This window comes from Labrus mixtus, chromosome 11 (genome assembly GCF_963584025.1).
Source record: "Labrus mixtus chromosome 11, fLabMix1.1, whole genome shotgun sequence".
In the NCBI taxonomy this organism is placed as follows: domain Eukaryota; kingdom Metazoa; phylum Chordata; class Actinopteri; order Labriformes; family Labridae; genus Labrus; species Labrus mixtus.
Genome location: NC_083622.1, coordinates 25192369 through 25213633, shown reverse-complemented (window position 1 = coordinate 25213633; position 21265 = coordinate 25192369). Strand labels below are relative to the sequence as shown.

The following is a 21265-nucleotide window of genomic DNA, read 5'->3' as shown; positions in this document are numbered from 1 at the left end:
GCTGGAGCACAATAATGTTAAATAAAAGAAACTTTGGAAGTCAGAAACAAATCTTCTGCTATCTGGTTTGCTTAACTCCTTTAGAAGAAGAAACACTGGAGTCAAGTGTAAAGTCACAAACTGAAATCACTGTGTAAAATGAATTTACTTTTTTACTTGGATCTTTCATTTTTGAGAGATCAAAATCATGTTCATTTTCAGAGAATAGTTTCACTGCAGCCATGTAAGCCTAAGCTGTCCAGGCAGTAATTGATCAAAAGAAAGTATATTTCCTGTCTATGATTAAAATAGACTCCCAAAACTTCTGATTAATTTAATATCTTAACATAACTGTACGGACAATTGCAAAATTGAAAAAATATACAGTAATGTTAGCCCTAATTAGATTGTCTAATGTCTTTATTGGCATTGTTAGCTTGTAGTAATGAAGTGCAGCAGGAACATTATTGATAAATGTGGATTCCACAATTTCCAGTTCCAGCAAGAGAGATATCCATATCAAGCCTCCTCTATAAGACAGATATGTAAACACAATATCCTTTATGAAGATAATATTTAGTGCAGCAGGGCTGTTTCATACACCCATTCATTTTGGCGTGATTACTGTAAGTGTTTCTACTGGCAACTTGTTCTTATGACAATCTATATAAATGTTCTCTTTTTTCAGACAGCATTCTATATAAAAATAATATATAGAACTGTGAAAGCTGAAAGAAACATTTAATAAATGTTTTTGTTGTTGGTGGTGTTGAGAGAGATATATCATTCGGACTGTTTCGATTGCTTTGGTATATTCTAACAGATTCAAATTGTCATCATGGATCTTTCATGTTTTTAAATATAGATTTATCAAAAAAAATTCAGTTAGGTCTATATTATTTTTCTATGTAAATACTTGCTGCTGTTTTTTATCCTGCACTACAACGAGCCAAATGCAACAAAATTTCGTTCTTATCTGCACTGTAAAGTACAAGTTTGAATGACAATAAAGAAAGTCTAAGTCTAATATTAACATGGGAAATAATCTGATGTATTTTTTAGTCCACACTCAAGGAAACATGGCGTGTTGCTGTATCTAGTCTATAGAAAAAGTAAAGGAGGGCAAAGGTCATGGTCACAGCTTATGAAGAATACATATTTGTTCTCCTGGTAAATTCATGAATATAATGGAGTAGCACAAGACCCAGACAGACAATGAGTGCTGACAGGATTTTTTACACACTCAATGATGGTGTGAGAGTGTAGACGACCCAGTCTCATGTCAAAATGTGTAATACCTACGTTGGTCCAGAGCTCAAAACGTAGTAGTTTCACAATAAGGGCTCTAAAATTGTGACATGTCTACGTTTCCTTTCGTCTATTCTTTTGTACAGGCATACCTCAGGTCACGTGACTGCCCAGTTTTCCCCTGGCGAAAAAAAAAACATGGCGGACATCCCTTCTATTTTCGGCGGAAAATACAATATTTTAAGATAGTTTGAGGCTTAAGTGTCGTTTTGATAACCTTTCTGGCGACAAATGTACATTGTATCTTCATAAACTTCGTTCGGTTTTTGTTTATGATCTTTAGTTTGTTCGTTTCTACGAAGATTCTTTCAGGTCTCGATAGAGAAATGTTGGAATGTTACGTTTTCTACTGTTGCTATGGTGGTTAATATGGACGCTATCAACAACGAACCGGAAGGAAGTGGACGTTCAGTTCGCGGCTCTTAAAACGGGTTACATCAGACTCTAGACATCAAACTGAGCTCCTATGCAATAAATAATGATTTCTGTTACATTTTTATGGATGTCTTTCATTACAACCAAATTTAATAAAACGATTTGAACAGATCGATGCATATTAGCAACATTATAAACTATAACATGTAACAATACATAAAGACAATACTGTACAGTTTGTGTGATTTATATGATTTTATTTAACAAAATAATCCTGACAGATTAGATTAATACCAGAAAATGCAATCAATAAAGTAAACGGCCGGCGATAAGAACTACAAACGGGCGCATGACACTGACATTAAATAATGACGTATTGATAATCGTCACTTGTGAGCGATCTCTTTATTAGATCTTTCAGGGGGTATTTACTGATGTTTTTTAAGGTTGGTTGCAAAATCACACCTTAAATCTGTGTTAACCAAAGATCCCATTCCAGGAATCTAAGCAAAAACCCATTCAAAAAGCCCATTATGCTGCATTATGGTCTGCCAGTGTGCTGCTGACATGCGCAATCGTGCAGTCACGCCCACTGTCGGTTTAAAGGCAGAGGGCGCGTTCACTGTCGATTCAACGCCCCCCCCCCCCCCCCCCTCCTCTCCGTAGACTCAAATTTTAAATCCCTTTTTCATACACTTATGTTTGACCTAGAGCCCCCATTTTCACCAGTTGTTCGTGAGATTGGGAACTGTCACCAAAACAAAAATCAACTTCCTAGGTCTCGTCTAAGAGATTTTGTGAGTCCACAAGTCACTTAAGGCCCCACTCTCAATTTGCCAAACCTTTCACAATTGAAACACTTTTATCAAAACATCAAAAAAGGGTGTTAAAAAGTGTGAAAATGTTCCAAAAGACAGAGGGTCATTCTCCACTATATGCTGTATGCTTTGTGAACAAGACTGTTGTTAAAAACTCCTTTTACTCCTTTTAAAGGTGCTTAAAAGAGCTAATTTGACCATTTGAGGCCTAGCAGAGACATGAAGCCTTTTGACCTGTTCAACCCTGTTGCTCTATGAAAGACATTAAACTGAATATTAAAACAATGAATGATGACAAATTAGATTAACTCTTCTATAAGGAAAGAAGGATAAAAAAAGTACTAGGATGAATTAATATGGACAAGAGCATAAGAGATTTTTACTTTTAGCCATAATTCTAAACCAAGCACTTAAGGCTGTCCTCCAAGCATATAGTTCCCCAGATTTTATGATATACTTAAACCAAAACAAACAAACAAACAAAATAAAAAATAAAAAATAAATGAAAAAGATTTTATGTACTGGGCTTTGAAAGAGCTCTATGAAAGTATGACCGCAAGACCCCATGCCTATGAAATGAGAATATTTAAGTTTTTGGCTTAGAGCTGAACGACATACATCGTTGGAAAGGTCTCATCCTGGAGACAGGAGGCAGGGTGAGGGTCTCCTCTTGGAGGCGTGTGGTGATGAGACAGGAAACTGATAAATGTTATTGATTCTACTTTTTCTCCAAACAAACACAATAGTATAAAAAACACATCTCTATATACAAATGTCTTCTTGCTTTATTTGAAATGACTTTGAAGAGACATAAACGTGTTTACAGCAAAAATGCAAAATAAAATGTGTATAGAGGATATTGGGGGGAAAAAAAGACTCCTGAAAGCCCCCTCATGCTCACACATGACCTCATCTCCCCAGGGAGATCTCCTTCACATATGTGAAGATGAGGTTTCAACATGACCCCTGTTTTGAAATAATGCCCTTTGAACCTTGACCCAAGGGCATGTTTGAAGGCTTATACCTCAGCAACAAAAGGGGCTACAGACATGGGAATAACTGTTTTAGAGAGGTCTTGGAACAAAGTACCATGTGAGGGTAGTCAGCTCACCAAAACAACAGGGGGAGCTGCTATATATGGTTAAAATACATTTTAACAAATGTATCAATTATTTTTTAAATATCTGATAACATAAATGTGTTAACCATCCAATTAAATTCCCCTGTGTACCCTCAATTAAATATATATTACTTCTTAGGTAAGGGAAACACTGAGATTTGTCTAAAAGACTACAATTCCTCAGAGTCAAGTCATACAGCTTGACTCTGAATGGCGCCATAATTGTAGTCTTTTCCGTTTCCAAAAAAAGGTTGTAACTAGGATTATAAAAGGCTTACAAAAGATATATTCACTGAATATGTCACGGATCTCGTGTGGCCGAAGTATTTATTGCATAGTACATATATGATCTATGTTAAAATAAAGTACATATATCAGTTAATTTCGGATATTTTGACTGTTATTCTAGAAACGGGAATTTTGGTAGTTATGTCTGGCATTGTGCACAGAGGGAACATAATTAAGGTTGTAAAAAATGTATACAGTATCTACCCACTATATCAAATATTTACTAAAGCCGAATGGGTTTTGTGAAATAATCTAGACTATATATATTGTAAAAAAGTGGTCAAATAAAACCTCTTAAAAGATAGTATTAATCTGTCAGGATTATTTTGTTAAATAAAACTATGAAATCATATAAATCACACAAACTGTACAGTATTGTCTTTATGTATTGTTACATTTTATAGTTTATAATGTTGCTAATATGCATCGATCTGTTCCAATCGTTTTATTAAATTTGGTTGTAATGAAAGACATCCATAAAAATGTAACAGAAATCATTATTTATTGCATAGGAGCTTAGTTTGATGTCTAGAGTCTGATGTAACCCGTTTTAAGAGCCGCGAACCGAACGTTCACTTCCTTCTGGTTTGTTGTTAATAGCGTCCATAGCAACCACCATAGCAACAGTAGAAAACGTAACATTCCAACATTTTTTCTGGTGAGACCTGAAAGACTGAATAAACGATATCATTCGCAATGGATTGTGGGATGGGTAGTTCCTTGACTCCGGACGAAAATGATGTACACAGTCTTGAACCTATACCTTTGTTTCTGTTTTTAATGCCATTTTGGTGCCGAATTGAATGTACTATAGTCTCGAGTGTTGGAGTAGCTTGTTGTCTTGGTCCCAGGCGCCAATCTCTTGATATAAGGATTTTGTGAAAAATCAATGGAGGATTTGGATGGGAAAATTTAATTCCGGAACCAGAGCAGCCGAAAAAAGAGCCGCGAACCGAACGTCCACTTCTTTCCGGTTCGTTGTTGATAGCGTCCATAGCAACCACCATAGCAACCACCATAGCAACAGTAGAAAACGTAACAGTCCAACGTTTCTCTATCGAGACCTGAAAGAATCTTCGTAGAAACGAACAAACTAAAGATCATAAACATAAACTGAACGAAGATTATGAAGATACAATGTACATTTGTCGCCAGAAAGGTTATCAAAACGACACTTAAGCCTCAAACTATCTTAAAATATTGCATTTTCCACCGAAAATAGAAGGGATGTCCGCCATGTTTTTTTTTTCGCCAGGGGAAAACTGGGCAGTCACGTGACCTGAGGTATGCCTATACAAAAGAATAGACAAAAGGAAACGTAGACATGTCACAATTTTAGAGCCCTTATTGTAAAACTACTACGTTTTGAGCTGTGGACCAACGTAGGTATTACACATTTTGACATGAGACTGGGTTGGTGTAGAACAATGAAGATTGGATTTAGAATTTGTTGAATCCTTGATAATGATTTTAAATATAACGTTTTCTCAAAACATGTTGACCTTTTAACTACAACTATTTTTTTTAAACATATTCCTGACATCCCTGACATTTCTCTGACATCTTATACTTCCCTTTTCCTTTTTCTCTGTCGCCTGTCTCTTACAAAAGCACAGTCTTTCTATCATTCTGTTTTGTATGTTTGGCTTTAGATTTTATCTCCACTTGTGTCTTTCCATTTTTTTCCTCTTCTCTTATACTTGCCTCCTCTTACGATCCCCCACTTGTCCACCACTTCATTGCTGTACTCTTTGCCTTGTCGACTATGAGGACTCTTTGCGCTGCCCTCCTGTCTGTCATCAAGGTTAAAAAATGGATATGGCTCCTTTGGCTAGACTCTGAGCACTTTAATATCAGTTTAATTTCAGCGTATAGCCAATTACTCTACAAATCAGCTGGGCACTCTTTGAAATGCCACCTTAAAGGCAGTGAGGGGATATACAATGTGTCGCTCAGGATAAGAGCTGCATGGTGGAGAGTTTGATGACTAATCAGGACTCCACGTGCTTTTGTTGTTACAAGGCTGAAGACATTCAACAAATGAACACCTTCCCTTGATGTTGTTTACAAATTAGGGTCTGCCCTTGCTTTGAGTCATATATGTGTGAACATTAATGATGTCTCAGACAGTATCAATGCCATCTCCACCCTTCCAATAAAGTCTTTGATCAATTGCTCTATCGCTCTGCTTCAGCTAATGTGTCCAATGACATGGATCAAGCTTAATAGCAGCTCCTGCTCTCCTATCTTCTTCCTCTTTTTTCTTTATCTTTTGAATTTCATACATCCACTTCCTTGTTCCTTGACCAATTGTGTAATGCAGCATACAGGAATGTTCCAAGGCTGGCAGCTCTGACAGCTCAGAGAGCAGTGCTGAGCCATCAAAGGTTTAAGCTGGCACAGCTGAGTGTCACATATTAGTCTTAAATGATGTGAAAACTGTGAAAGCCCTGCCCTCATTAGAATTCTTTTGGGAGAAAAAACGGATACAGGGATAGAGGGGAGGCTGGTGAGTGATAGTAGAAAGATCTGAGTGGGCTAGAAGGAGAGAAATGGAAAGATATAAGAAAAAGTAGGGGGTGTAAGAGGGGAAAAGGGATGTGGAGGGAAAGAGAGCAAGCCACTGTTATGGCAGAGTGCATTAACATTCAGCTGATGTGCCACGCACCCCACATTGGAGAAAAATATATAATTTCACAGCATTATAAGCCCTGTTTATCATTGTTTGTTTGTTTCCTGAAACATGAGGGGGCTCCGAGGACACAATGATGAATTACTGACTCTTGGGTGAAGGGGGGGAGACAAGATGGAGGAGAAAGCACAAATACGATTGTTATAGGACTTTTCCTCCCACATAGCAACTGCACAAAAAAGAACTGTGATAGAAGAAAAACACATTGAATTGCTTCACACTTCTGCCTATTATCACTTGTGTAAATGCTTCATGATAATTGCCAGTAAAAGAAAACATGAGAAACCTTTTTATCCTGCATTTTAAATTATTAGCAAACCAATTTTCTGGCAGGATTAGCTTTAAATGCTGCACTTGACAACCTGTGGATGTGTGAAAAACAAACAATATAATGTGTTAAAGCTTCCGTATCAGTCATTCTCAGTCAGATTTATCTAAAGGATAGGAATAGGTGTTTCTTACTTGAAGCCATCATTCTTTACTTTTAGTAAGAATGCTGAAATAACCCAGAATCAATGTGTCTGTTCTCTCCTTCCCCTCTCCACCCTGCTTTTCCCTTTTCTGACTGACAGCCGAGGACACGTGTGGTGGCACCCTAAGGGGCTCCAGCGGGCTCATTTCTAGCTTCGATGTCCCCAGCGGTGAATCTCCTGGCGCTGGCGGAGGAGGAGGTGCTGGAGGCCTGGGCAGCAGTGGGGAGTGTAAGTGGACCATCCTGGCAGATCCGGGCGACACCATCTCCCTGGTTTTCACTGAATTTCAGATGGAGGAGAAGTCAGATTATCTGGAAGTAGAGGGATCTGAACTGCCAACCATCTGGTGAGTTGAGCTCTTTTTTTTAAGAGGAGTGTGAGTGTGTAGTGCTTGTTCAATCAATAGAGCATTATAACAGTGACAGGTTTCTATGTTTGTGTTTGTGTAAATGTTCTGCATGGTGTTGAAAGAAAGTTGTTTCTGATATTATGTAGAGGAGGTTGTTAAAATGGTATTATTATTAATAATACTGATTGATATTAAAAACATTGTCTTTAAAAAAATGTTATAAGAAAATAACTTATGGTAAGTAAAGTATAGGCTGCCTTAAATGTTTTCTAAAAGGTATAGAAAGGTAAAGATGCTAGCACTTTTACTGTTGATGTGTTTTCAAGTCTGAAATAAGTTTTAAAACTGAAAGTTCCAGTGAACTAAGGTGAAGTTTAGTTTTGTGGTCCAAGATCTCATTCAATGTTTCATGAAAATGTAAAGTTTCTGCTTTAAGAAAGACATCTTCATAAATATGGAAGCACTCACTGACAAATCTTTTTTTATTAATATTTATTTTTGGGCTGTTTATGCCATTACATTAGAGATAGGACAGTGGATAGAGTCAGAAACTTGGGAGGAGGAGAGTGGGGAACAACATGCAGGAAAGGAGTCACAGGTCAGATTCTAATGCTGGCTGCCTGCTTGGAGGACTTAAGCCTCTGTAAGACATTCTAATAAAGAGGGTGATGAAATAGAGTCCAGAAAGGGTCGCTCTAAGTTTATTCAAACGAGAAGATGGGACTTGCCTTTGGATTCCTTCTTAGTTTTGGGGATGACAAGGATGTCTGCCTGCTGAGATCTTAAAGCATGCAAAGAACAAAGGTTTGGTGTGTATGGTTGAGCATGACCATGTAATACTTTGTCAAAACAGCCCTTTAAATTTGGTGCATGTGTTGTGAACTTGGAGAGGGTGCCAGCTAACTGGCATGCAAATATACCTTGAGATGAATTTCCATAGACAGTTGTGTGCAGACAATGTTTTAAATATGCCTCGTAGTTCTGATTGAATTAAATCAATTCACAGAGAGAGAGCATATGATTCCCTGTTGCATAATTCAAATTGAAGTGCACAAATCCTTGACAGAGTTTTGTTTAAAAAGCAGCCTTCGGACAATCTGGTTTATGTCTCTGTATGGGCTTGATGTAGAAGTCACTCACAGAAACAAGAAAGATGAAATTGGTTCGAACCCCAACCTTAAGGCCAAGGTTATCCATCTCTTCTTTGTCCAGTGTGAAAGGGAGTATCTGCCTGGTTTATGGGATCCTGCCGGGCATTAATTATAATTGGCTGGAAGAGGCGCTAATCAATCACTGAGCTACGAGCTTTGTTGTCCCTGAGAGTTGTCAGAGTGGGAGAGAGAGGCAGACACTGTGTCGCTGGGAGACAGGGAGAGTCAAAAGAAGAGGTGCTCTGAGTGTGGTGATGACTGCTAAGTATTGTCTGTTGACGTAACTAAAGAGCGTGACAGAGACCTGATATGAATGTCACTGATTTGTTTTGACGGACCATCAGGTCGCCCTCTTATTTCAGGTAAAAAAATAAATGTCTCTAGTTTAATGCCTCAGAGCCCCATGTGGGAAATACTGTGTTATATTGTTTCATGTACTATATATTTACTTTTAAATTTTTAATTTACAGTTTATTACTGGTAATTATTATAGTCATTTGGTAATACATTATATTCAGACATTAGAGTCTGTTGTCATGTAGTGAAAGATTCAAATAATGACAAACTGCATCTTTTGTAATATTCTGGCCCGTTAACCTGAGTTTGACACCAACAAACAGATTTCTATAAGTATCTATAAGTCTAACTGTTAATTCTGTAACACACAAACTTTAAGTTCATCCCTAGTATGTTCAAATATTCTCTTTATCTCCTGATGAATGAGGTGCCCTTGAGCAAGGCACCGAACCCCCATCCGCTCTTGTGCGCTCTCTGCATTGCAGTGTGTAGCAGCCCCACTCTGACATCTCTCCACCAATGCATGTCCACAGGCCCTGTTTGTGCATGTATGTGATACGGACCTATGTGTGTGAGAATCATGTCCCTAAAATAACAGAGTGTAAACCCGGATTAATAAAGTATATCAAAATCAAAAAGAATCATGAACGAACCCTTTAAAAACATTTAATAGATTACAGATCAAATCCAGGAATTATTACATCTGTCAAGAAAAAACCATGTTAGTATATTTTTTACCTCCATTTGTGGCCACACCTTTGCACTCAGTTTTCAAGGTCATGGAGTGAGGCATTTGTACAATTAAAACAATGTCAAAGAGATATTTTAATGTATCACACACAATATGATTCGTAGCCCCTAAGGGTGAAGTGACATATTCAGCTAAGCTTTTTGCATCCCAGTGTTCAAACAGAGGTCAAACAAAACATCAACTATGTTCATTTATCAGGAACAGCAGTTAAACAAGCTCTGCCTTTAGTTTTGGGAGTTTTACTATTTGTGCGGAGTGGTCACCATGCTTCACTTGAATGCTTTGAAACGCCAAGATGATGCTATTTTATGTCACCGAATGTCACAGGCTGTCAGGCAGAGTTCTCATTTTAAGCCCTACAATCCAACTGGGACCCAGTGAGCTTGAGTGCATTGGGGCCAGAATATTAGAGCGATGCCTTCAACTGGGCCAGGTAAACAAACAGACAAGCAAACAAACACAATTCAAAGCAAGCAATTCCATGCCCATAAAATTCTTTGCTCTCACTCTCTATTTTTATGAGTGTCTCTTATGGCATACAAGGCCATTGGCCGGCTAAACTCTGAAGCTCCCTAACATACAGCACCAGCTGCAGGCAGAGACAGGCAAACTGTCAATTTACCCTTGAGGTTCAGAGCTGCTTAACGATGATTGACAGCCTGGCACCTTCAAGTCAGCCAGATTTAACATCTCTTCTTTGCCTCTTTCAGGCAAATGGTGTTCAAGCTTGACCCAACTTAACTTCACCCTCTGTCAACCCTTAATATTACAAGTTGTTTTTATCAAGTGATAAACATAAGTAGAAATATGCCTGCAGCCAAATTAATGCAATAAGGAAACCTTAATCCTGACAAAATGATTAGCTTCAGTGCTGTGGAATAAGCATAGAAAAAAGCAACAGTGCTGTTTGCATAAATGTAATCTTAAAGGATTGAATGAAGTCAAAACATACTCTTTATTTCATCTAGATAAAATTACTTATGGCATTTAATTCATTTTGACACATGGAATAGCCTTAATAAGTTTGCTAGGGCAGGTTGCACTTGCAATTTCCTGAAACTAGATGATGGATGGTTTCTTATACTGAAGAACCATTCCTGAAAGTTGAAAGTATACAAAGTCCAGGACTCTAGGGCAAAAAAATATGTTTTGCTGACACCTCTTAGCAGCTTTTATCCTTTTATCAATGGAGGATTTCTATCAGATCTCCGCAAATGAGTTTATTGATTCCATCATTGTCACGCTCTGGAAGGTTGATGTGAGGCTGCACATCAATCACCGCAAAAATAGACCAAAACATAAAAATCTGTTTCCTTTGATAAATGCCGACATTGGCGTCTATCTACACTGAGAAAACAATTCTTTGATATTCTTCTGACCTTTAATATGAATGTACAGGCCTGTTCACAAAGGGCAAAAATAACAAGCCTTAGATTACACGTCATTCATTATTTCAAAAACAGAAACAGAACATAAACCTGAAAGGTTTTACAGACATTACATCCACCTTGTTCCTTGATATGTGACCAGAATATTTTTTTCAAGTTTTTCTCTCATCCACTGATTTCCTTCTCTAACATTGACTGTGTTAGTTTTTAACATACTAAGAACACTTGACTGTAAAAATAGATATTGATATTGACCAAGTAATTTGCATGTATTTTACTTAACTTCTTGAATATGAACAACCCTATTCCAAAAGAGTGTTTCAATGGTTGTCAGCAGAAGATTACAATATTCAAAGCCGATTTAGAGCAAGAGGTGCCCTGCAGCTAAATGACCAACTTTGCTTAAATTACCATGTGTATTAGATTCAATTTCTTCTTTGTGGGAGTTGTTATTGATCTTCTTACCCATCAAAATGCCTCCAAATGCTTTCCTCCACTGCAGTCAGGATCCAATGCTTAATTAAAGGAATGTGAATTGACAATTGACCCAGGTATTCTACTGGGGTAAATAATGTAAGAAGCTACAAGATATTCCGTAACTGGCTCATTTTTCTGCTGACAGACTGGCACCAAGCTGTACGAGATCATATTCTCAACAGTCCCTGACGAGAGAGAGAGCAACGGCTTCTTCCTTGTCCCATAAAATATTTTTGCTATTACTCCTTCTGTCAAATTTTATAGAATATGTGTAGGATGGAAAGACATATTACCTGGTCCTATCCTTTTTGACAAATTTGAATTGGTGGCTCAATATAATGGGTGAACCTAGGTATAACCCTGGTCTGTAAAAAGCAGTGACACCAGAGATTTCAACATAAAGCTTTGGCCTCAAGGTTACATTTGGCCACAGCACCTGCACACAGGGACTCGTTATGCTGGCATTTTGATGAGATAGCCGTGCACCCTTAACCCCTCAGCCTTTCAAATTAGACCTGTTTTACTGAGATAACTTCACGAGAGCTTTCTGATGACCCTCACAAACCTATGTCAGAAGCAACCATTAGTCCAAATCACCCCAAATCAAGCATATGAAGCAAGCTAAAACATGGATTACACCAAGCACATGAAAACACTGCACTCCTGCCAAGACGTAATCTCTGAAACGCCATATTTTATATCTACGGTAGAACAAATAACAGTCGGAGTGAGTCTGAGAAAGAGTGGCAGTGCATTATGGGAGGAATCCTTCTCCTCTTTTGTCACTCAATATGCACTAAGGAGATACAATGACAAAACACTAGACAGCACTCACTTGTTGTTATCTGTTCTAAGGAGACTGTGCAGCCCACTCTCCACAAGTAAATTATTTGTTTTGATGACAGTTACATCGAGGAGTACGAGTGATGAGCATAAAAGTTTTGTGAAGTAGCCCTAAATTATTTTGCATAACCATTTGGCTGCTGCTAAACATTTTACCACATGCTGGACATTTCAGGACAGCGTTAGAAGAAAAATGACATGACACATTGTCAATAAACTGATCATTTATATCAATTAAAAATCTTCATCAAAGAAAGCATAAGAAGATTTCAGTGCACCAGTCATTAATTTGTCAGCGCACATCAGATGATGTAAGCCTTCCTTCTGTGCTGACTTAAACCCTACGAGCACATTTGTGTTCCTGAAAGCATCTGCTCTCACTGGGAGTACAGCAGCTGGAGGGAGCAGTGACGGAGTGTATTTCCTCAGTGCAAACCAGGCATATCCAAAACGAAACAAGAAGACAATACATATTTTTCACTTAGTACTTGTTTTATGTAGCAGGGAGGTTTTTGCTTGCAGAGTGCTCTTACATAAATTAATAGAATGGTTTACCGAACGTAGATACAAATGTACCCATTTCAGCAAGTCCTCTATAAGGTGCCATTAAGCCTTTATTTACTGCTGATTGCACATCATGTTTCACATCCCCTGCCATGCTTTCCTTTTCTGACAACAGTATATTCACCTCCGCGGGTCTTAAATTTGTAACATCACTCCTGTGCTGCCAGGAGCATCCGAGCAACTTCTGGATCGGTTCAGCTTTATTGTCACAATCTATTTTCTTGTAGACTACTTGCAGAAATCTAGCAGATAATTTGCAGCTTCCTCTTCTGGAAAAATTGAGACAGTTTCCTCTAAATAGCTCAGCTAACCTGAAGGCTGCTCTTTTTCATTCTGCCCGCATATTGGTGTCATTAGCATTTTATCAATGACACAACGAGAGAAAGGTCAACTTTTGTGTGAAAATCAATTACCTTTTAACTCTCCTCTACGAGCTGCCATCATCTCCCCTGCGATTGATGATTTGGATTAAATATCAGTATTTAAAAATCCCATTTAGTTTGTCAGTAAGTTGAAAAGTAAAAATTGCAAAAGCCTATAATCTGTCTGACATGCAACTTTTTTTTGCGTACTTCTGCATTGCGGCATTAGATGCTTTACCTGCATTTACCTTCATACATTAAACATTTAAACAGCAGGTGTAAACACAAAATTTATTCCTTATTTTGATATTTCCTAAAAGCCTATCCAGGGAAAAGGACTGCAATTCAGCTATGGCTAGAAGTCCTATATATACATTGCATCGGTTTCACTTTAATAAGATGTAACAATGTCTACATGTATTGTCCCTGACAAATAAACTGATAAATAATTAAATAAATCAAATGTCAAGTAGTGTAACCAATGTATTTCTTATATCTGAAATGGCCACCAAGGGAAAAACCTCCCCTTTCCTCTTTGTTTTTTCTCATCCCTCTTCTCTTGTCTCTTCCTCTTTCTTTCAATGCCACTTTTATTTGTCATTTCCCATGGAGTCACCTAAGGCCAGTCAAAAGTCAAATAAATTACACACACACAAACACACATGCACTAACATGAACTAGTGGGGGCATATGTATAAAATAAGTTTTCCCTTTTTCCCTACCAAGCTAATGTAGGCACGCAGGGCTCAATCATACAACATTGTCTTGTAGACTGTCCCAACTGACTTTTTTTCGGATGCCTGACTTACTGTGACGGCAAACTGGAATATATAATTTAATCCATCATCCATAGCTGGTGTAGTTTCTTGTTAAATTCATTGAAGGTCATAATTGTTCTCTCTAAGGTTTTTGTTCATAATTTGCATATTTATTTAACTTTATTTAAAGTGACTAGGCAGCACAGGTATGCCTGGATCAAGAAAGCTTTGCTGTTGAGTAAAAGCTAAAACAGATGACTTGTGATTTTTTATTTATTTGTGATTGTCATCTCTCAGGATTACTGGAATGAATATTCCAGCACCCATCATCAGCAACAAAAACTGGCTGCGGCTGCATTTCGTGACAGAGAGCAGCCACCGCCACAAAGGCTTCAGGGCCCAGTATCAAGGTAAGACAAGATTACTTCATTTGCACAACCTAATAGAGGGCATCCTACTTGAATGAAAATGGGATCATTGTAGGAATATCACACTGTAATTACAAAACATGTTTTTGATCTTTGTTAACTGAATATTAAACAGTTTGATTAATACCCCCTCCGTAGAGGGCATGAAGGCCTTTCTGCTTCAAACCATTGACTTCAAAGGGCCTTGTTAATCAAAATGTGAGAGATAAGTACCGTATACACTTTCCACCTTATAAAAACTCTTGGAGCTCAATAATCCATTACCCTGACATTGTTCTTTGGCATGACTGTAAAGTCAAAGTATGTGCTGCATATACTATAACATTGAGGCTTAAAGCCGGGCCCCAAGCCAGATATGAAAACTGCAACTTCACCATAAACGGCTCTATAAAAACTTTCAGTAACATGCATGTGTGGCGACTCTCTGGCGTCTAAATAACGACATAAAATCAATTGCACTACATTTCTCATCTATTGCAGAGGATTGTTGTGCAGCAGTAAAGCATTTTTTAAACGCATTTGTTATGTATGATGTAAAGGGCAGATATTTTTTAAGACAAGAGAGGCACTTAGGGGTTTATTGTGCAGTTTCATTTTGAGCATATAACAAGCCTTATCTGGTCACTGAATAGATTCACATCAAAATGATGTTTAAAAACAGGTTGGATTAACAAGTTGACCTTTAGTTCAAGATCAGAGGAGAGCCATTGTCTTGATGTTTTTAAATTCAAATGGCCTTGTTTTGCTTGGTTCATTATTAATTGCTTTTGGCTATTGTGTTGGTAATTCAAAGTTATGACAGCTGCTTGCATCACCTGGCTTTTGTGTGCAATATGGCCCCTGCTGTGTTTAATTAGACGGTCTTAATAAGTAATATTGCAGTCCTTAGGCTTCTCTTTGATTTTGCTTAGTTTCCCCTGCAAGCTTTAACCATTAAATCTGCTCTGACCAATCAATTTCCATCCACTGTTTAATATGTCTGAGTTATATAAACAAACAAACAAACATGAGAAACTAATTTAGCTTTTATATAACTGGGAGGGCATCCCTTAGGCAGGGATCACAGAGCAGTTGGACTCATTTATTTTGAAAAAGGATGTTCACCAGACGCAATTATATTTTGATGTTCTTCATAGGACCAGTATTATCCAGAGAAAGAAAACACTTGTACTGTATCTTCTCACATCTAATACTGTAACTTCTTTTATCTAATGAACTCTTTCTATTGCTCTCGACCAGTGAAAAGCTCTGGAGAGCTTAAATCCAGAGGGGTAAAATTATTACCAGGAAAGGACAACACTAACAAACTGTCTTTGAGTAAGTCTTTTATTTTTCTTATGCAACTGTTTTTATTGTTTTTTGTTTATGTAGGGCTGGCGTTCTGGTGTTGCTTTCTTTCGTGCCTCCTTTTTTGCTGCATCCTTCAGTGAAGGGATTAAGCTACAGTACTAGATTTTGCAGAAGTACAGTCCCCTTTTCTTTCTGATGACCTATTTAACCTGCTGTCCCAGACTCCATGTCCTGACACAAAAGACCTCCGCTAGACCAGGGCTTGTTATGTATATGGCAGCAACAAATGCTAAATTCTGTCAGTCGCAGTCGGCCAGAATCCTCTTATTCTGTATTATTTGAGCAATACATTAGAATGACTTCATGCACTGTGTGATCTACACACAGCAGTAGTCAAGGTTGAGTGACCACTCACTTGTCAGATGATTTGTGTCCACTTCAGGCTGAAGTGAATGCATTTTAATTGCTTGCGGAGCTCCGTCATTAACATAAATCTGAAACACAATTCCCTCGAACTCCACACTGTGCTAAACGCTTCAGTGACAACAGGTTGTAATCTTTATTACCTTACGTGTGGTAGATTTTGCATCGCATAGAGACATGAATAATGCAGAGGGCTGTAATCTCTTCCGCCAGACAATACTGTATATCATTTAAGACAAGAAGAGAAGCTTCATATTCCCTGTGCATTCATTGCATATAATAGAACTCATAACTGTGTTATAACCCGCAACAATTAACTTCAAAGCTAATGAACTTCCTGAAGGAAGTCAAAGAAGGGAAGGAATGCGCGTTAAAACAGAAGGGTCTTTGTGTGTATGGGGGTATGGATGTCTTATTGCAAACATTAAAACAAACTTAAACAATAATTATGATTCTACATATTTAATGAATTTCATTTCATGTGAATGCAGCCTGTGATTTATTTACAGTTTATAATGCGAGGGAGAGATGAGCTTGTTAAAAGTCAAAGCACAAATCACATTTTTAACTATTTTCCTCCTTTCAATCCTTGTCTTTACATTCCTACTGCAGTAAAGGATATACTCCTGTGATATCTGCAAGGCTTTATCTTGTGTTTTTAAACTATTGTTATGTATGGAGAGGCTCACTGAGTGATTATTGTAGCTGTTGGAATTGATAGCTGGAGGTTATATAATCCTCTTAGTACCTATTGGACTCAGATATGTTTCTCTCTATGTTGTCTAGCTCATGTGAGAGAGTTGCATTTACCCTTGGCACTCCATTTGATATCACAAAACACAAGAGTGTATTCACAACAGCACTGCCAAATAACTGGCAGTTGGAAGTCTCTGACATTGAGAGATGAGGTCAATTTGTCTAACTATGTGATCCCTGGCATCAACTTCTTTTACCAAACAAAACTACTGAACATCAAAACAGATATTTTTTGATATGCTTTTCACTGCAGTGGGTGTTTTCTGAAAGTACGGAAGCTTTGACAGTTTAAGTGTCTCTCTCACAGCACGTTTGGTCCTTCTCTTTCTCACTCAGTGAATGAAGGAGGAATCAAACAGGTGTCTAATTACTGCCCTGACCCAGGGGAGCCGGAGAATGGCAAACGGAGCGGCTCTGACTTCAGGTGAGTTTGTGCTTCAGCAGCTGGAGTGACGGAGTTCAGATTAATATAGAAGAGAAACACAGAGAACAGGCTCCACATACAAGTATCAGGTTGTATAGAGTGAACAACCTGTGTGCATAAGCCCAGATCAAGACATTTAAGGTTAACATGCATCAGCTTTGAAACTCTGTTGTATTGCGATAATATATCAAATGTTTGATTGAAAAGATTTTTGCAGGTATTTTGCAGTATAGTTTCCCCCCCTTACACTTAAATCCACTCCAAGGTTCATCAGAAGAAAACATTTTTCAATATACACCCTCCATGCCTAAGATCATTCTCCCCTGGTCTCCATTAGCTTTATACTTCATGTATAGCATTTATATGTGAACGTTATTGAGTTGGTTGTCAATCCATGTGCAAAAATGGCTTACTATGTGAGAGGGCATCTTTGTAATATAGTTTCAACTGGGACAGTCGGACAAAAAAATAGCTGGTTGAATTTATTCATTCAACTATATAGAGCACACTGTAAACCTTGAATGAATGCCATGAATTAAATAATGAATTAGAGATTGCACCAGGAGTCATTTTTGGTGAATTGATTGCTTTTTCAGGTGCTAATGGTGTTTGTTATCTTTTCAGCATCGGAGCAACTGCTCAATTTACCTGTGATGAAGACCATGTGCTGCAGGGTTCCAAAACGATTACCTGCCAGCGCGTAGCCGAAGTCTTCGCTGCTTGGAGCGACCACAGACCCAACTGCAAGGGTGAGCGAGGCTTCTGAAGAGCTAATAAAACAGTTTGATTAAGGCAGTGCCTCTGGATACGGGCTCTATGCAGATAGAGGAAAGTTCATTTCTGTTAATTATGTATGAAAGCCCTCTGCTGCAGCACTGTGCTTTTCCATTCCAAAAGGCTTTGGATGTTTTTCTATGTTTCATAATACCTCAAGCACCTTTTAGAATTTGATTAATGGAAACGCAGCTAATAGACCTTCTCTCTACTTGTGCAAACACCATACTGCCTTTGTTGTCATATTACAATGCAGGAGTTATTGTACTGCTGTCTGAGCTTATTTATTGTGAATTTACCATACCTGACTTGAAGGTTCTGTAGAGATCTTATACTTAGTATATAGTGTATAAATGTATGTTTTTTTAAATAACCAAGGATGTGTTGAATCTGTCTTTAATTTTATGCATAAACATTGTCTTCATGTTTATCTCTGTTGCAGTGAAAACTTGTGGATCCAATCTTCAGGGACCCTCTGGGACTTTTACATCTCCTAATTTCCCAATCCAGTATGAAAGTAACTCCCAGTGTGTTTGGATCATCACCGCAAGTGATCCTAACAAGGTAATACAATAGAGTATGAGGTGTTACGTGACTGTAGTTTCTTGAAATTCATCAAAGCCATCAAAGACCCACCAGTAACTCCCATTGGAATCACAAATTATCACTTGATACTATCTTAGCTAACTCTTACCCTGACACAAAACTACAATCCATATAACAGACCACAGCCTTACCTGTTCATATCTGTATTAAAGCATAAATATTCACTCACTGCTATGATAAAGTGGGTTGTAAATAACAGAGGCAAGATGAAGGTCTTGGTTTCTGTTCAAAGTGAAAATAATTACCAGATATAAATAAATGTCTGCCAACACTAATTTCAAAACCATCAGGTAACAATAACTTGACTACCTCATTGTTTTGCATTAAAAAACTCTGTACCTGCAGAGTGCAGCAATTGTTCGGGTATTCCCTTCCTGCAGACAGATTTGTGTATGCATCTGTTTGCCAAGGTCTTCCGAAGGTGGGAAAAGGTTGCATAGAATATGCATCTATATTGCGTTAAATCCACTGTTACTATCCCTCATTAATGTACAGAGCTGCAGTGTATCACATTTCAGTTCTCACTGGACTACCAATTTGACCAGGCTTTTGGAACGAAGCGATTTGCTTCATTCATCTGGGGTTACAGAAATGGAGAGAAATAATGATTGAATGAGACCAGCTTGTCCCCAAAGGGAAGAGGTCAAAGCTGTTTTCCTAATGGTCATTACTGCTCTCCTACATTCATTCTGGCTCTCTATTTGGTATTCTAGAAAGTCATATACACAGGAGTGTCAACTCTGAAGGACTGGCAAGTGCCATGGCTTTGCGCCGCCATGCCCTCTCCTAGGCTAACAAGCCAGAGAGTTGGCTCTGAAACTTGGTCCATTAGTGTTATTATGCTAATTATGCTTATGCATGAATTGTAATCGGGCTGTTACACATGGATATTGTGCAGGCATTGTCTTCCCAATTGTTTGAGATAAGGGATGCTAAGGATGAGCGAACAGCCATCATATGTGTGTCATCAACAGATGTGTCACTATCATTACAATGTCTTTCTATTTCTCACTAATCCTTGTAGACAAAGTGTAGGCTGAGATAATGTGGCTTTGTTGTGTATTGTGTCTGAAGTGGACTCACTTTTATTTTTTGTGTAAGCTGCTGATGCCAATTTCATCAGTGAATATGTCATCTTCAGAAAAGTTACGTGCACTTGTTGAGGGGAAAAAGAGATGACAAAATGACAGCTGACACATAAAGTAAATCTCAAGGGTGAATGTGGGCAGGCAATTAAAATGTTGGACTTCTAAATTTGCCCTGCCGTTATCGGTTCTTAGAGTTATACTCTATAGTGATGTGAAAAGATGCAGCTGTCAGCTTCTATTCTTGTTTTGAATGAAATATGTTGTGTCCTTTGGTTGTGGGAATGGATAGGCACAATTTTACAAAGCCTCAATCTATAAAAATTCAAAACAAATTAGGAGTTGACCTTTTTGTTAAACTCCCCTTTTCTCTGGATGCCTTGTTTACTTGAGTTTAAGGGGGCTGCTTTTGCATATAGTTCATAAAAGTACCAGCAAGGTTTTAGTGCATTGTATCATTGAACATGTTGTATTCTTGCAAAAATCTATAAAGCCTCTCATGGGATTTCTGTACATTAACTTGCCTCTTACAGTTAAGCTGTCTTAAGAAACAGCCTCTGCAGAAATGAGCAACATGAATCTCCTATAAATGAGATGGTGGGTTATTTGGTAATAAAACTTGAGATTCAATTGTCACTGCTCTGCAGTTTCACAGGGTCTGGCTCCTATAAATAAATGCCATAAATAAGATTGGCTAACAGGATAAGTCTCCGTATTGTATTGATAAAAATCAATATTACCCGGCAGACAGACTAGTCCTTTAAGATGACATCATATGTATGTACACAAATGTTGACAGAACTGGTAAAAATGGTCCTACATTTTTGTCATGCTCATAAGTGACATGTTTTATATTACAGGTGATCCAGATCAACTTTGAAGAGTTTGACCTGGAAATTGGATATGATTCACTAACAATCGGAGATGGAGGGGAAGTTGGTGATTCTAAAACCATTATACAAGTGTAAGTACTAAATATAATGCTTGATATTGCGCTGTAATATTGCTTATGCAGTGAAAAAGGTTATAGGGCTGGTTCAATGTTTATATTTCAGATTATGTTGTGAAGCCAAGAAAACTTGTACATTTTTACATGACTTCTTCATTGACAAACAAGCTTGCTCACAATAAAGCATCACTGTATACAGAACAGACCACATCTTCTTATTGTTGGAAACCATTTTGGAAATGACCATGTGTGTTGTGCTGATGTTCTGTACAGGTTGACTGGAAGCTTTGTTCCAGACCTGATTGTCAGCATGTCCCATCAGATGTGGCTTCATCTCCAGTCTGATGAGAGTGTGGGTTCAATCGGCTTCAAGATCAACTACAAAGGTACACAGACTTAGAGCAATGATACTAGAGCATGTCTGTATTCATGTCTGTCTGTGGGTTTTGTTCAGTGAAGGAACGACTCTGTCTGTCTTTTTGTCCTTCTATCTGTCCATCTCTCACTCTCTTCTCAATCTTTCTCTTAAAAAGACTT

At 38.0% G+C, this 21265-nt stretch overlaps 1 protein-coding gene across 1 annotated transcript in view; it reads left to right on the top strand.

The window, feature by feature from the left end:
• LOC132984272 (CUB and sushi domain-containing protein 3-like) overlaps positions 1–21265 on the top strand; it is a 226300-nt gene that overhangs the window by 67899 nt on the left and 137136 nt on the right. The window contains exons 5-12 of the mRNA XM_061051035.1: positions 7153–7399; positions 14291–14403; positions 15661–15738; positions 17227–17314; positions 17939–18063; positions 18531–18652; positions 20640–20743; positions 21002–21114. Of these exons, the coding sequence (XP_060907018.1) occupies positions 7153–7399; positions 14291–14403; positions 15661–15738; positions 17227–17314; positions 17939–18063; positions 18531–18652; positions 20640–20743; positions 21002–21114 (990 nt within the window). The remainder of the gene's footprint in view (positions 1–7152; positions 7400–14290; positions 14404–15660; positions 15739–17226; positions 17315–17938; positions 18064–18530; positions 18653–20639; positions 20744–21001; positions 21115–21265) is intronic.